Raw genomic sequence first — 15902 nt, 5'->3', positions numbered from 1 at the left:
GGAGCAGCCGGTAACGAGGGTTCAGGCGCAGGGCTGAAACTAACCAACCCAGCAGGCCAAGAATACACTTACGCTGTTCGACTGGATTTTCCAAGTATGAATAACGAAGCCGAATATGAGGCATTCTTGGCTGGGCTGAGAATTGCGCGTAAGATGGGGGTGAAAAACTTGGAAGCCCACGTGGATTCCATGTTGGTAGCCAATCAAATCAACGGGACGTACACGGCCGTGAACGACACAATGGCCCTATACCTCGCACAAGCAAAATCCCTTATGCGCGATTTTAATGACTGCAAAGTCATACACGTCAAGCGAAGTGAAAACAAATCTGCGGATGCGTTAAGCAAGCTTGCATCATTAGCCTTCACCCACTTAGGAAAGGATATCCGCATTGAACTCCTCGAGGCACCTTCGGTCCTGCACAAGGAAATTTGTGTCATCCAAACCAGCTCGGAAACGTGGATGACACCAATAATAAAATACCTTGCGGCAGGTACACTACCAGAATCCAAAACACAGGCAAGAAAACTACGCTGTAAAGCACTGAATTATCAACTCATCGATGACATCCTTTACAGACGTAACTTTCTTGGCCCACTCTTAAGATGTGTGGACAACCAAGATGCTGACTACCTCCTAAGGGAAGTACACGAAGGCATCTGTGGAGTACACGCAGGTCCCCGCGCTGTTGTAGCTAAGCTAAACAACGCGGGATACTTTTGGCCGGGGATGCATATGGATGCACTGGCATACATCAGAAAATGCAGGTCTTGCCAGCTTTACGCACCCAACACGCACCGCCCGAAGAATGAACTTGTTCCAGTCACTTCTTCATGGCCATTTCAGAAGTGGGCCATCGATGTGACAGGCCCATTTCCTACAGCAGCAGGAAATGTTCAGTTCCTAGTGGTAGCCATCGACTACTTCACCAAGTGGATAGAAGCAAAACCTTTAGCCCAAACAACCGCGAAACATATCAAAAAATTTATTTGGGAATTTATTATTTGTCGTTTTGGACTTCCACAGAATTTGGTGAGCGATAACGGCACCAACTTTGCTGACAAGAAGCTACAACAGTGGCTGAAAGAACTTCAAATCACCCACACCTTTACCTCAGTGGCACACCCGCAAGGTAATGGTGAGGTGGAAAGAGCAAATAAGACCATCGTCGAAGGCATAAAGAAAAGACTCTTAGAACACAGATCCGGCTGGGTGGACGAGCTTCCGCACGTCCTTTGGGCAAACAGAACGCTGAAGAAGGCCAGTACGGGAGAAACCCCGTTCAGTCTCACTTATGGCACTGAAGCCATGGTCCCGGTCGAAATTGGTTTACCCTCACCAAGGGTCTTGATTCAGCCAGAAGACAATGATGCGGAAAGACGGTTAGACCTTATGCTAACCGAGGAACGCAGAGACTTAGCCGCAGTGCGTGAAGAGAACTACAAGCGACAAATGCAAAAGTACTACAACACGCGGGTAAAACTCTGCAACTTCAATGTAGGAGACTACATATTGCGTAACAACGAGGCTTCGAACCAAGAACGCCCGGGAAAGCTGGCCCCGGTCTGGGAAGGGCCATACATTATCAAAGAAGTCCTGGGAAAGGGCGCATACCGGCTCGAAAGGCTCGATGGCACTACCATCCCAAGAACATGGAATGGAGCTCAATTACGCAAATGTTATATGTAGATCAATTCCAAACTTGTAAAGAAAAGGCCTAGAGCCACTTCTAATGGAAATGATTCTCCTTTCACAATGTGTTGATAGCCTTACCTTTATACTTATGAACTTCCCACACTATTGTGCCGGTATTCACCGCATAAATGGGGGAAGAAGTAAGTCGTTACGTGTGGAAGGCGGCAAAACCCGCATAAACACAACGCTAAAAATGTTAAAAGTTTTAAGGAAAACCTACACGCAGGTCAGATGTAAGTAAAGTTTAGCCATCCTTGTAAGTGCAAGTGACGGTCTTACCCGCACAATCACGAACAAGGAAGCAAAACTTCAACCTATCATCTACCACGTTCAAAGGTTAACTTATTCTGAACACTTAGAAAATTTCAAAGGAAAAGATGAGGAAAACTTCCACGCAGGTCAGATATAAGTAAAGTTAAGCCATCCTACTAAGTGTAAGTGACGGTCATACCCGCACAATCATGAAAGAGGAAGCGAAACAAACTTATAATTTACCACGTTAAAAAGTTAACTTATCTAAGTACTAAAGAAATTGCTAAGTTAAAACATGCGTAAAATAAACAAGGCAAAGAACAAACACAATCTTTATTTCATCAAAATTCAAATATTACAAAGAGCTATACAAAAGCAAAAATCTACGCTAGTGGTGGAAAGGGATCTTCAGAATCAAGCTTCAGGACCACTTCCACTTGGACCCGCTCCATCAGTAGAGCGTGGTGGTTCAAGGAAAGCTCTAAGGATAGCAAGCCCATCATCAGCAGCAGTGACTTCGTTCACCTTCTCCACCACCGGATGCAGGAAGGCGGCATACTGGTTCACTGCTTGGTCATAAACAGCTTCAGTATCCACATCAAACAAAGGGAAGTTGGAAGGCGGGATGCCTTTCTCAACGAACCCTAGACCAAGCAGGAAGCCGGCCTTTTCCCCATCCTCATGAGAAGCGTTGAGGGCTGCGCTCATAGCATCGTCATATGACGTCTCTGAGAAGACCCGATGCACAACCTACAAAGAAAAAATACAAGTATCAGAACCTTTTCTATTTTACAAAGAAAAGCGTGAAGACATAAAGCTAAACATACCTGAGACAACGCTTCTCGAAGAAGCCATTCCTTGGCAACCAGAGCTTCTTGGAGGGCAGCTTGAGCTTCGTTACGGGCGCGTTCGGCTTCACTCTTGTTGAGGTTGGCAAGCAACACTTCTTTAGCCGCAGCCTCTTCGACGCCCTTTAGCTTCCGCTCAGTATGGTCAAGCACCCCCCTCTGGTCCAAGATCTCCTGGAGCTTTTTGGCGTCTTCCATCGCCAAGGCATCATGAGCCTGCTGGAGAGCCTCTAATTTGGCTTTAAGCTCTTCATTCTCCACGCGTAGAGGCTCAGCAACAGCTTCAGCCTTGGTGGCCCTCTCGGTTGCGTTCCTCGCAGTCTCCTTAGCCAGCCGAAGCTGTTCATTAACAGCTTGGGCAGCCTTGGAACGGGCCTCGAGTCGAGCCTGAACTTCAACCTCGAGGGCCTTGAAGGCCTTCTCCTTTTCCGCAGCCACTGCGGAAAGCCTTTGGTTCTCCTCCCGGACAGCCCGCGCCTGAGCCACTTCTTTAAGGCGAGCTGCTTTTAACTTGTCGTTTTCACGACAAAGCAGCTCGACGCGCGGCTGCATCCGGGCCAGGAGAACCCGAAGCTCATTGCTTAGCCTACCCTCCTGGTAGCTAGCCATGGCTTCCCCCAACGCACCACTGGGAGCAGCGTGACGAGCCCATTCCACGCACTCTACAGGGGTGCGAAGGGTTGTTCCTCGGCGAATGTTCCATCGTGGAACATACACTTCATTGGAATCCGACACTGCAAAAAACATAAAGCAGTTAGGAAAAGATGATATATATATATATATATATATATATATATATATATATATAATGGGCCAAAAGAACCCTACGCACCTGTAGGGTCAATTACAGGCCGATAGCCGCCGAACCCATCACCTGAACCCAACGGAAATCCATCCAGGAGGTTAGGCAGATGGGAAGGTGGCAGAGATTGGCGAGAAGCCCCATGCGTACCTGATGGATCGGCCGTCGTTGCCGATGGCGGGGGCATGGTAGCAGCCGCCGCGGTCGCCGCCGCGGAATCCGCAGCAATAGTAACCGCCGGCTCGGTGAAGGATGCTGTAAAAATCGCACTCACAGCCGGCGGTGACGTCATCTCAGCTGGAACAGTCGGCTCAAAGGAGTGAGCAACTGAACCAGCGGAAGCAGGCGCAGGCGCCTGGGTCGACGCCTCAGGTAGGCTGACCAAGCCTACCGTCATTGGCGGAGAGGTACTCCTCTGCGCTCCACCCTGGAATGCGTCAACATCCACGCCTGCGTAAAGAAGATAAGTGTTAACGATATTAAACTATGAAGATAAAAGCTAAAGGAAGCTGTACTTACGGGTTTTCTTGAGCCTGAAAGTACGGACGGGCGGGGATGAACCCGATGGAGCCGGCCTCTTCACGCCGGTCACCGTCGTCATCCTGGGCTCTTCGGTGACAGTTGTCACAGCCTCCGGAATGGTGATCTTATCACCACCGGGATTCCCCGCCACCCCTTCGCTCTCGGTCTCCGAGTCAGATCGAGGCACCGGATCGGCAGTGGAGGCCACCTTCTCCTTTCCCTTCCCGCCGGCAGCCTTCTTCTTCCGCACCAACGGAGGACCATCTGCGGATTCCTCATCAGAACATACGATTAGAGGAATTCCAGCAGAGGTTTCAACATTGAGGGGTCGAGGGTTGAAGAGCGCCTTACCTGGCCGCCTGGCGCTCAGGATCTCATGGCCTTGCGGATAGACCTCCACGAACCGATCCGCCGTTTGCTCTAGGATGGGCAACTCGTTCTCGTCCAGAGCGCGAGTACCCATCCGAGCGGGACCGTCAGCCTCCCGCGGGTTCAGGAGCGACTACAGGTCGTTCCCCTCTGAAATAAACAGGAAAAAAGTTAGAAGAAATTCAGAATCAACAAAAGGAAACAAAGCATACCGTAAGGAACAGAGTTCGAACCGTATTCGAGGACGATCGGAACCTTTTGCGCATCCGCCGCCTTCCACACCCGGCTCATCCCCAACATAACCATCCCGGACTCCGCAAACCGGTAAACCGGAGATTGGACCCGGGAAATCCTCGAAAACCATTCCGCCTCCTCGTAGTTGGAGGCGTGAAGGCTGGGAAGAGCTTGCCCGTTCTTAAACTTCATGGCAAGGGGGATGGCGCGAGCGGATATGAAGAAGAACTCCCGCTTCCACGCGCGAAGACTGCGCTCGGTCGCGCAAATCTTCAAACCCTTAACCCGGGTTATCAACGTATACCACCCCTGGATGCACCTCCAAGTATAGAAGGTCATCAGGCGGTCAACATAGGGCTCAATGCCCAAAATCCGGCACACCCACTCGAAGTGGCGAATCTTGGCGATCGCCATGGGGTGCAACTCGGTCAAATGAACGCCGTGCCTCTCAAGGACACGGTAAACAAACTTTGTCAATGGGAACCTAAGATTCCCATAGACAAAGAATGCAGCATAAACCCCGATCTTGCCTCTGGGGGCATCGTACACCGTCTGGTGGGGTTCAGGAAACTCAGGCTCGAGAGACTCGAGCATGAACTTCCTGACGACGTACCGATACAGATCGCCAGGTAGAGCACACTGGCACTCGCCAGCAGTACTCTTGTCGTCAGCCGTAGATTCGAGATCACGAGACATCTTGTAAAAGAAAGAAGAAAACGATTTCGAGGGAATGCTTGCCTGAAAAGGTGAGTATTCGCCGGAAATCGCTTAGAAGATGAAGAGAAGAGTGAAAGTGTGGATTACAAAGAACCCTCTCCCCCTTTATATACTAATCGCAATTAATGCGATGAAATTAATGCGGAAGAGAGAGAAAACGAAGGTGCAATGAAACTATGACACATGGCGAAAAGCAAGCTGGCAACAGCTGTTGACAGGACGCATACCATTAATTTCGCGGCCACGCGCCCGAAAAATCGCGCCCACGCGCCTGAAAAAGCGTCTGGAATGACCATGTACTGTCACGTCACCATAACTTCCTGCACGTCCTGACAAAGTCAGAAGAAACCGTCGCACGACGTTTCAGATGTTTGGACTGTTCTTATCTTTCCACCAACTCTTCGAATTTCGAAATTCAAAATTCAAAAAGATTCAAAAGTAAGCGGGAAAATACCCTTACCTTGGCAACCAAGTAACCATAAGACGGGTGCGGGTACAGTGTCAAGGCAAAACCCTTCACATACTTAGCACCCGCAGGGAATTGACGCCAGGAATACCTTGGAAATAAAGTAACCGTAAGACAAGTGCGGGTACAGTGTCAAGGCAAAACCCTTCACATACTTAGCACTCTGTAGGGAATTCAAACCAAGAAGGATCTTCTGGGCCATGCTTGCGGAAACGGGAATAACATCCCCGCATGACGGGAACGTCGAGAACTATATTGTTTGAAACTCCAAGATGGAATTGGTGGTTTTAGCATAATTGATCACTATGTTGAAAACTACCAAGACCCCATGGAGAATCCACACAAGTGGGACTCAACGCTCCTGACGTGCGAGGAGGTTACAAACCTACCCGCTTCATACCCAAAGATCAAGCAGAAAAGTCGGGAATTTCTGCGTGACATCAGGAAAACCGCGGGAAGAATCACCACGGAAAACCTAAAAACTAAACCCTTTTCAAAACCCCTTGCTAAGTCCAAAAGTTCACCTCACTTATTAATAATTCAAGAGAAGAACATTGGACTGGGGGGGACTTGAAGAGGTAGGTCCCAGCAGAGCCCAGTTGGACCCGCAAGACTCACCTTGAACAGGGACGTCTGCGCAATGACCAACTGCTCCAGCAGGACCCACCATGCTCAAAGAACCTTACGCGCAGTACGCCAGCTGTACCCGCAGGGAAAGCCTCCCAATGGTGAAGTACCCCGCCTGTTCCCGCAGCTGCGGGTACAAGCCATCAGGGAAGGCTACCCGCACTAACAGCAAGGCTACACGCACAAGGCATTAGCTACTTCAGTAGTCACATGAAGGAATGAGCAAGGCGGGAATACTCCCGCCTAAATGAGCCAGTCCGTATGCTTCTGGAAGGTCTTTCGTACTATACCTACTAAGGTATGGGCGGAACACACAAATTGACCAGAGCAGCCCATGAACCAATCACAGGGTGACAGCTCACCGACAACAATACGAGGAGGAGCACCCTCTAGTACTGTTTGTCACTATTAGCCGCTGCCTACTCACCAACCCTTACGATGGGACGTGCGCAGCCTACAGTTGGTGGAACAGTGCGTAGCCGGCAGTAAAGGAACAGTATACAGCCGACCTTTACTGTTGGCCGTAGCCTATCCACCAACCAGCATGGCCTGTGCGTAGTCCACTGTTGGTGGAACAGGAATACTATTCAGCCGGCTGTACCTTCTAGGAAACCTACCTTCGGCTATAAATACTCCAACACCTTGGAATGGTAAGGACATCATCTGATATCTCAATCTTATCTAGCAATCTCTTAATATACACTTATATTCAGAGCAATCTAGTCTGATTCTCACGCCGGAGGGTGGTCACAAGGAGGAACCCCCCCCCTTCTCAGTGACGAGCTTACGGTGTCTGTTTTGCAGGTCCCCTGAAGAACAACTCTCTGCTAGACCTCATCCTCGTGGGAAACATTACTTAACCCCCAGATTATCTGTAATCTGCCCATGGTTCACTTAGTGTTTCTACAAAACCATTGTTGATCGGGAAGTAATATATACCCGAAAATCAAAGTTGAAACCATTTGTTGATTCAATTACGCCACTTTACCCAATCTTACCGAACTACACAAGTTGCGCCCCTGCCACTATAAAATTATAAGTATCAACTTAAAAAGTGGCATCAAAATCATGAAAAAATAAAAGATAAAACTTATAAAAAGTGAACATTGTTAGCAATTAATATAAACCTATTAAACTGTAAGGACCAAATCATGAAATGAATAAAAAGATCTCTACCCCTTAACTATTTAAACCTTCTCCACACCCTCATTTTTGCATTCCACTCTCCTTGCTAGGGTTTTATTATCTCTTCTTCTTCTTCAGGTTCGTTTCATTAATTTTAATTTCGTTGCATCAAACAATCATGCATGCATGCATCGATTTTTATACATATTATTAATCATCATCTACCTGCAGCATCATATCCACTAAATCATCCGGCTTTTACGATCAGTTTGTGCATGATATATTTGATCGTACCTATACATACTAGGTTTCTAATACGTGTTACTGAAATATTCAACGAGTATTTATCGATTAATATACAAAACTGCACATCTATCTGCATCGACTTAGCCATAAAGTATTTACGAACTGTTTGCATGTATCTGCATAGTTGTTAGGATTAAACGCACACACGAAACCGAACACACACACGAAAGCAATAAACGAACACGAGGATTTAACGTGGTTCGGTCTAAACTGACCTACGTCCACGGGTGGCAACTAGATATATCTTTTTGAGTGACCAATATTACAAGTACATAATGTTGTTTATATAGAGACTGAACTAGGGTTAGTAAATTATTATGCAAGAAATCTAAACCGGGCCGGGCTTGGGCCCGACCGCCCACACCCGTCTCCTCTTTTGACTTCATATAATAAACCGGGCCAACAAGGCCTACGAACCCAACAATCTCCCACTCGGAGGCCTTGAGTACTCTCGTCTGCACTCCTGATTGTACTTCTGTAATCTGAACATTAAACTTCTTCTAGTTGCCACCGCCATCTCATCAATTAACCTGAAGGCCCGTTGAAGCTCCCCGGAGCTCCAACACGTCAGTCATGGCTGAAACTGCCCCTGACCCGTTCTCTGTCCCTACCGGCTCCCACTGTAACGAACTACCGGATCCTGAGATAACCTGAGAACAAACACTCTCCATATTCAGCAAGTAATTCATTGGAGAGACTTTTACAGCTGGAATACTGGTTTTCTTAATCCACTGTCGACCTGGAACTGTAACTGAAACACGACCTGTGCTCCCACTGTCACGATGTCCCCCAACTGATTTAACCTTCCTATCTCGTTCATCCTGAATCTTCACTTTGGCTCTGGGTTTGTTACTTGCAAAACGAACCTTCTTCTGCCCACGAGATTCTGTGAACCGGATTTTGTCTTTCACCAAAACTGGACCCACTCCTTTCGATGACATATCGACCATATACAACGAACCCATTTTCTTGCCACGAGCAACCACGAGATTCCCTTTGACTACTTTCCACTGCCCATTCCCGAACTTAACATCGTGCCCCTGGTCATCCAACTGCCCAACTGAAATCAAACGTTTCTTCAAACTTGGAATAACCCTCACGTCTTTCAAAGTCCAAGAAGTACCGGCTGAAGTTATCAAATCAACGTCTCCCATACCCGTAACCTCTAAAATATCATCATTCGCTAGTCGAACCTTTCCAAAATCCCCAAATTTAAGATTCTTCATCGTTTCACTACAGTGAGTGGCATGAAACGATGCACCAGAATCCATCACCCAAGCATCAACGCTACTCTCAACACTACAAACCAAAGCCTCATCACTACTGACCCCGTCATCTGTGTCGTCTTCTGTAACGTTCACCTCTTTCTTACCATTCGGACACTGATTCCTGAAGTGTCCTTTCTCTTTACAACCCCAACATTCAATATCCTTACGAGTCTTAGACTGACTCCTCTTCCTGCTCCCACTGCCTCGCTGTTTTCCCCTACCTCTACCTTCTGTGACTAGCATATTGCCTGATGATTCACCTGAACTTCTGCGTCTTGAATCTTCTCCCAGAATCAGATCTCGAATCCCATCGAAAGTAATATTTGTAGACGAACTACAAACTGCAGTCACTGTTTGCGACCAACTGTCGGGCAAAGAGGATAATAACAAGAGGCCTTGAACTTCATCATCAAACTTAATGTCAACTGACACTAAGCGGGACAAGATCGAATTAAGATTATTGATATGAGTTGTAACTGACCCACCCTCTTTCATTCTTGTTGTCACTAGCTCTCGGATAAGATAGACTTTATTCGCCGCCGAAGGCTTTTCATACATGTTGGATAGCGCCTCCATCATACCACGTGCTGTGGTTTCTTTCATGACGTTAAACGCCACATCTTCCGACAACGACAATGTAATACAAGCCCTAGCTTTCTTGTCTAACTTCTTCCAATCTGCTTCTGACAACTTTTCTGGTTTTTCATCCTCGAACACTACATCCAAGTCTTTCTGACAAAGTAGTGCCTCAATCTGCATCTTCCACCAACCGAACTTCTGTCCGTCAAACTTCTGTATCGAAACCTTTCCGTCTTCTGCCATGACAATGACTAAAACGAAAAACTAGATAAAACACAGACAAACACGCAATGGCACGAGCCTGAACTTAACGACTGTTCTACTGAACTCTGTTAAACAATCAACCTATTTATACGCAGCGGAATATCGAACTGAAAATCAGAAACTGAAATTTTAAACTGAAACGATAAAACCTGTCAAGCGCGGTTGACACTGGTTCACTGCTTCTTTAATGCTTCTTCTGACTTGACAACTGTTCTTCAACAAAAATAGGATCTTGATTTGTTGCCTTAACTCGTTCTTGCTTAACCAAAAAATGTGTTTCAATATCTTGGTCAAATAGCAAAACGAAAAAAAAAGAAAAAATAAAAATAATCTTATTTCTCTTTGGTCTTCTGCCACGAATAACAAGGAAGAAAAGGAAGTAATCTTTCACTTTTCCATGAATTTCATGGCTCACAAGTCCCAAGAAAATAATAGCATATCTTTTCACTATTTTCTTCGCGAACAGCACCCAGGACCAAATAAATCGAAACCCACTGCCTTCCACGTCAGATCTAATCGTATCTGCTAAGTGGCGGCGAACTGCGGTTGATGGCGGCGGAACGCGGTGGTGATGCGTTGCTCGACTGAACCCTAGTCGTGATCGTCGGGCTGGGTTTAGCAGCGGCGAAACAGCGGCGGCTGGATGGTTTGGCGGCGACTCGGCTGGTTCAACGTGTTCTTCGTGTGATCCGAACCTAAGCTCTAGATACCACTTGTTAGGATTAAACGCACACACGAAACCGAACACACACACGAAAGCAATAAACGAACACGAGGATTTAACGTGGTTCGGTCTAAACTGACCTACGTCCACGGGTGGCAACTAGATATATCTTTTTGAGTGACCAATATTACAAGTACATAATGTTGTTTATATAGAGACTGAACTAGGGTTAGTAAATTATTATGCAAGAAATCTAAACCGGGCCGGGCTTGGGCCTGACCGCCCACACCCGTCTTCTCTTTTGACTTCATATAATAAACCGGGCCAACAAGGCCTACGAACCCAACACATAGTATGATCATTGAATTAGCTGTTTTTATATATGAACAGTTTGCGACTTTGCACTAGTTTTTACGATCGATTATGTAATTGCATTCTATGTTTCTAATCTTCAAGTGTTAGTGAAATTAATGAGTATTTAGGATCCATTTGCATGTATATATATATCAAATTAGCCATGTTTCAACGATAAATTTGTGCATGATTATGTAATAATTGCATTTAGGTTTTCAATCTTCTAGTGTTATTGATATCAGTTAGGTATCAGAATAACGGGCTTTTACGATCAATTTGTGTGTTATATGTATTTCCATTCTAAGTTTCTAATCTTCAAGTGCTAACGAAATCAGTTAGGTATTTGCATCCTTGATTAGACCTAAATCAAGGAGTTTCTACGATCAGTTTATGTATGATATATTGATATATATATATATAATTGCATTTTAGGTTTCTAATTTTTCAAGTGCTGTGAAATCAATTAGGTATTAATTATGTCTTTGAGACCTAGAGAGAAGACCGAGGTTCGCCGGAGCAATTACAAGGTGTCAGTTGACCCAGAGGAAGGAAGGAGGCGTAGGGAGGACAATATGGTTGAGATCCGGAAGAATAAACGAGAGGAGAACTTGCTTAAAAAGCGTCACTTGTTTATGTTCAAACGCACACTGTCGAGAAAAAGGTATCATCTCTGATTGATTTGGTTGACTATTGATTAGCATAAGCTCTGCCTGTTTGATTTGGTTGAATATAGGATCAGGGGCGTCTCCGAGAATTTAAATACCTCGGACGAGCCAAAATAAAAAGACCCATGGGCCTTAACAAAAAAATTTTATTCACTAGCGTACATGATAAAACTTTTATCGACCGATTTATTATAAGCAGAAACCAAAATGGAGCATGTAATTATCTCATAAACCACTGAAAATAACCTTATTTTTAATAACCTTATTATCTCATATATACAATAACTATATGATTTGTCTAGACATAGGAGTATTAGTTAGGTTTAGGGTTGATTAGTCAATATTTGATCTAGTTGCAGACATACTTTTTTCACTGAGTTGATTAATGTGCAGTTTGAAACTCTTGTTTCTATGGCTGCTGGAGTTTTTTCGAATGATAATAATATGCAGTTGGAAGCAACTATCGAGTTTCGTAAATTGCTTTCCAGAGGTATACATATGCATAAATGATATATATTTGGTTTCAAGACACACATTTTAATTTAATTAGTTAAATTTTGTTTCACAGAACAAAGTCCACCAATTGATGTAGTTATACAGTCGGGAGTTGTACCTGGTTTTGTTGAGTTTTTAACAAGGGAAGATTTTCCACAGCTTCAGGTAATGCTCTGCTTGTTGTGTGTTTTGTTGAGTTTTTAGTGTATATTTTTAACCTTGCTATTTTTTCATCAGCTTGAGGCTGCTTGGGCACTCACAAACATTGCCTCGGGAACATCTGAGAACACAAAGGTTGTAATTGATCTTGGGTCTGTCCCAATTTTTGCCAAGCTTTTAGCTTCTCCAAGTGACGAAGTGCGCGAACAGGTAATCTTTATCAGAGGGTTGGAGTTAGGGAATGATAGGCGTTTGGTTTAATGGCGTGTGTTTCAAAATCAGGATACACATTTATAATAATGTTTTGGCCACCTCTTTGTTGCAGGCTGTTTGGGCTCTGGGAAACGTGGCCGGTGATTCTCCCAGATGTCGTGATCTTGTTCTTGATCACGGTGCTTTGATTGCATTGCTTTCTCAGTTAAACGAGCACGCGAGGCTTTCTATGCTCAGAAACGCCACATGGACATTATCAAACTTTTGTCGAGGGAAACCACAGCCTTCGTTTGAGCTGGTTGTTTACTAGTTAATAAATCATGACATCATAATTTTATTATTAAGTTTGTTTAATATGGTTTTGAAGTAGTTAATTTATTTAAATCACAGACAAGGCCCGCTCTTCCAGTTCTTAAGCGTCTTATTCATTCAAATGATGAAGAGGTTATAACCGATGCATGTTGGGCTTTATCCTATCTTTCTGATGGTACAAATGACAAAATTCAAGCTGTGATTGATGCTGGTGTCTGCACACGCCTTGTTGAGCTTCTAAAGTGGGTTATGCATTATTTTGGTTTATAATTTTTATATCTGCTCTTGATTAATGATTTAAGCTCTTAATTGTTTTTATGTTTTTTTATTTAGTCACCTGTCTCCTTCAGTACTCGTCCCTGCGCTTCGAACTGTTGGAAACATCGTCACTGGTGACGATCTCCAAACTCAGGTATGATCAGGCATTTGTTTGAAATTTACTTGGATTTGAATAAGTATGGTGACATTGTAAATATAACTTCACGTGTTCTTCAACTTGATAGCATATTATCGAGCGTGGTGCACTTCCTTGTCTGCTTAGTTTTTTGACTCATAGCTATAAGAAGAGCATTAAAAAGGAAGCCTGCTGGGCAATCTCAAACATCACTGCAGGAAACAAAGAACAAATACAGGTATAAATTGGTCAACCCCTTCACTTACTAGTTGACCCATTTGACTTTTGTCTCTTCTCTAATGGGTCTAAAGCCACATAAGGTGTATCTTCAATGCATTAACCATGTTATATATCATTTTATCAACAATAATGATTATTACTGAGACAATATAATTTTGTAATCACACTTGATGCACCAATTATCTGTGAATTATTTTTAAACATAAAATGCTTCTGGTTAAGGTCAACTTGACCTGACCCGTCACCCGTTTTGACTGTTACCAAACCTCATTGTTTCTATTTACAAGGCTTGTAAATGAACCAAACGCTCACTGAACCGTTCATGAACTGTTCAACGGGAAGTTCGTTTATGCTTTTTCATTTAACAAACGGGCGAATGTGAGCTGAAAAGCTTGTGCGTTCAGTTAAACAAACGGGCATGAACACATTTTTTGTCCGTTCATTTAAATTCGGTTCATTAATATATTCATTTAAAATTTTTATGGTCTGATACAACTTAGTCTAGTTTCATTAACTATTTAGGCCCAACGCATTCTTCTTCACGTTACTTTTAAGTTTTAACTGGTTTTAGCTCACTTGAGTTGTTTATCTTTATTCAGTTATGTTTGTTCGTGAACTATTTTTTTATACCGTTAACGAACGAACACGAACAAAAAAAGCTCGTTCGTGTTTGATTGTTTGTTCGGTTAAAGTTAAACGTAAACACAAACATAGACATGCTTTGTAGTCCATTTGTGTGGTTCATTTACAAGCCTTTTCTACACAATTTCTGTATTTGGAAATAAGATATATTTACAATGATTTATTTTTCTTTATTATAACATTTCAGGCTGTGATTGAGGCTGGACTAATTGCTCCTCTGGTCTTTCTGCTTCAAAATGCTGAATTCGATATCAAAAAGGAGGCTGCATGGGCCATATCAAATGCCACTTCCGGTGGTACCAATGAGCAAATCAAGTACATTCCTTTTATTATTTTTTACACCAAGTTAACATACAATTATTATACTTAACAGACATTTATAAAAACGATACCATGATGATTATAATTTATAGGTATATGGTGGATCAAGGCTGTATAGAACCTTTGTGTGATCTGCTTGTGTGTGCTGATCTGAGTATCGTGACTATCTCGTTAGAAGGGCTCGATAACATCCTTAAAGTTGGAGAAATGGAAAAACATGCGGATAACAACCGTGGTGTTAATGTTTATGCAGAGTTGGTTGATGATGCTGAGGGGTTAGATAAGATTGAGATATTACAAAGTCATGATAATAATGAGATTTATGAGAAGGCGGTTAAGATTCTTGAGGCGTATTGGTCATATGAGGAAGATGATGAAGATGTTGGTGATGATGGTCAGTCATGTTATGATTTTGCGGGAGATTATGTTCATGTTCCGTCTGGTGGATTCAGTTTTAACAGCTGAAGGTAATTCCAGTTTTTACTATTTAGTATTTACCTCAATCTATGAAGTTATCTTGTTGAAGATTTTATTAATGTGTTGTGGTGGTGGCAAAATGCAGGGTTTTGGTGGGATGATGAGGTACTTAAGTTGCGTCAAAGGTCAAGTTGGTCAGGTCAAGTCGGGTCAGGTCAGCGTGGTCGAGCCATGGTCTTGTCTTCGGGAGATAGGAAGGTGGTCTGTTGGTTATATTGCAAGAGGTACTTAAGTGGCATCAAAGGTCAAGTTTGGTCAAGGTCGGGTCGGATCAGCATAGTCGAGCCATGGTCTTGTCTTCAAGAGATGGGAAGGTGGTCTGTTGGTTACATCACAAGCAGGACTGAATTGGCGTCAAAGGTCAAGTCCAGTCGGGGTCAGCATGGTCAAGCCATGGTCTTGTCTTCAAGAGATGGGATTGTTGGTTATATTACAAGTACTTAAGTGGCATCATAGGTCAAGTTTGGTCATGGTCAGGTCGGGTCGGGTCAGCATAGTCGAGCCATGGTCTTGTTTTCAAGAGATGGGAAGGTGTTTTGTTGGGGGTTGACCGAGGTCTTTTCTTGGGGGTCGGGTCGTGTCGTGTTCACCTCAACTGGTTCGAGTTGGTTGTGTCGTTTTATTAAGGGTTCAAGAATTGCGTTGTTTGTCTCTTTATGAAAAAATAAAGAATGTTACTATCAGGTTTTCATTGATTGGTTTTCGTACTTTTTCATTAAGCATTTTTTTTTTCATTTATGAATTTTCTGGATATGTTGGAATTGGAGCAATTTGCAATTTTTGTGTTTCTATGAAAGAACAAAGATCATATGGATTATAATTGTCATTTATCGTGTATTATTTATTCTTTTAATAAAATAATGATTGGAATTTATATGCAACTAACGCCAAT

At 43.8% G+C, this 15902-nt stretch overlaps 1 protein-coding gene across 2 annotated transcripts; it reads left to right on the top strand.

Moving 5' to 3' along the window:
• Window positions 1-11564: 11564 nt before the first annotated feature.
• On the top strand, window positions 11565-14998 carry LOC143529580 (importin subunit alpha-like). Of its 2 annotated transcripts, XM_077025342.1 has the most exons (10): window positions 11565-11741; window positions 12117-12247; window positions 12326-12417; window positions 12490-12621; window positions 12737-12922; window positions 13015-13178; window positions 13270-13348; window positions 13440-13568; window positions 14400-14527; window positions 14626-14998. In XM_077025342.1, exons 1-10 carry the CDS (start codon window positions 11569-11571, stop codon window positions 14996-14998), a joined length of 1587 nt encoding a protein of 528 aa, XP_076881457.1. In that variant the 5' UTR covers window positions 11565-11568. The 2 variants fall into 2 exon arrangements, with proteins under 2 accessions (XP_076881457.1, XP_076881458.1); XM_077025343.1 differs by having other exon boundaries at window positions 11565-11753; window positions 14400-14740.
• The last annotated feature ends 904 nt before the right edge of the window (window positions 14999-15902 follow it).

Source organism: Bidens hawaiensis, unplaced genomic scaffold (genome assembly GCF_021521415.1).
Source record: "Bidens hawaiensis isolate Kalapana, Puna unplaced genomic scaffold, B.hawaiensis_p1.1 tig00008580_1, whole genome shotgun sequence".
NCBI lineage: Eukaryota > Viridiplantae > Streptophyta > Magnoliopsida > Asterales > Asteraceae > Bidens > Bidens hawaiensis.
Note: the sequence above shows the minus strand (reverse complement) of the source record. Positions and strands in the feature narration are given on the sequence as shown.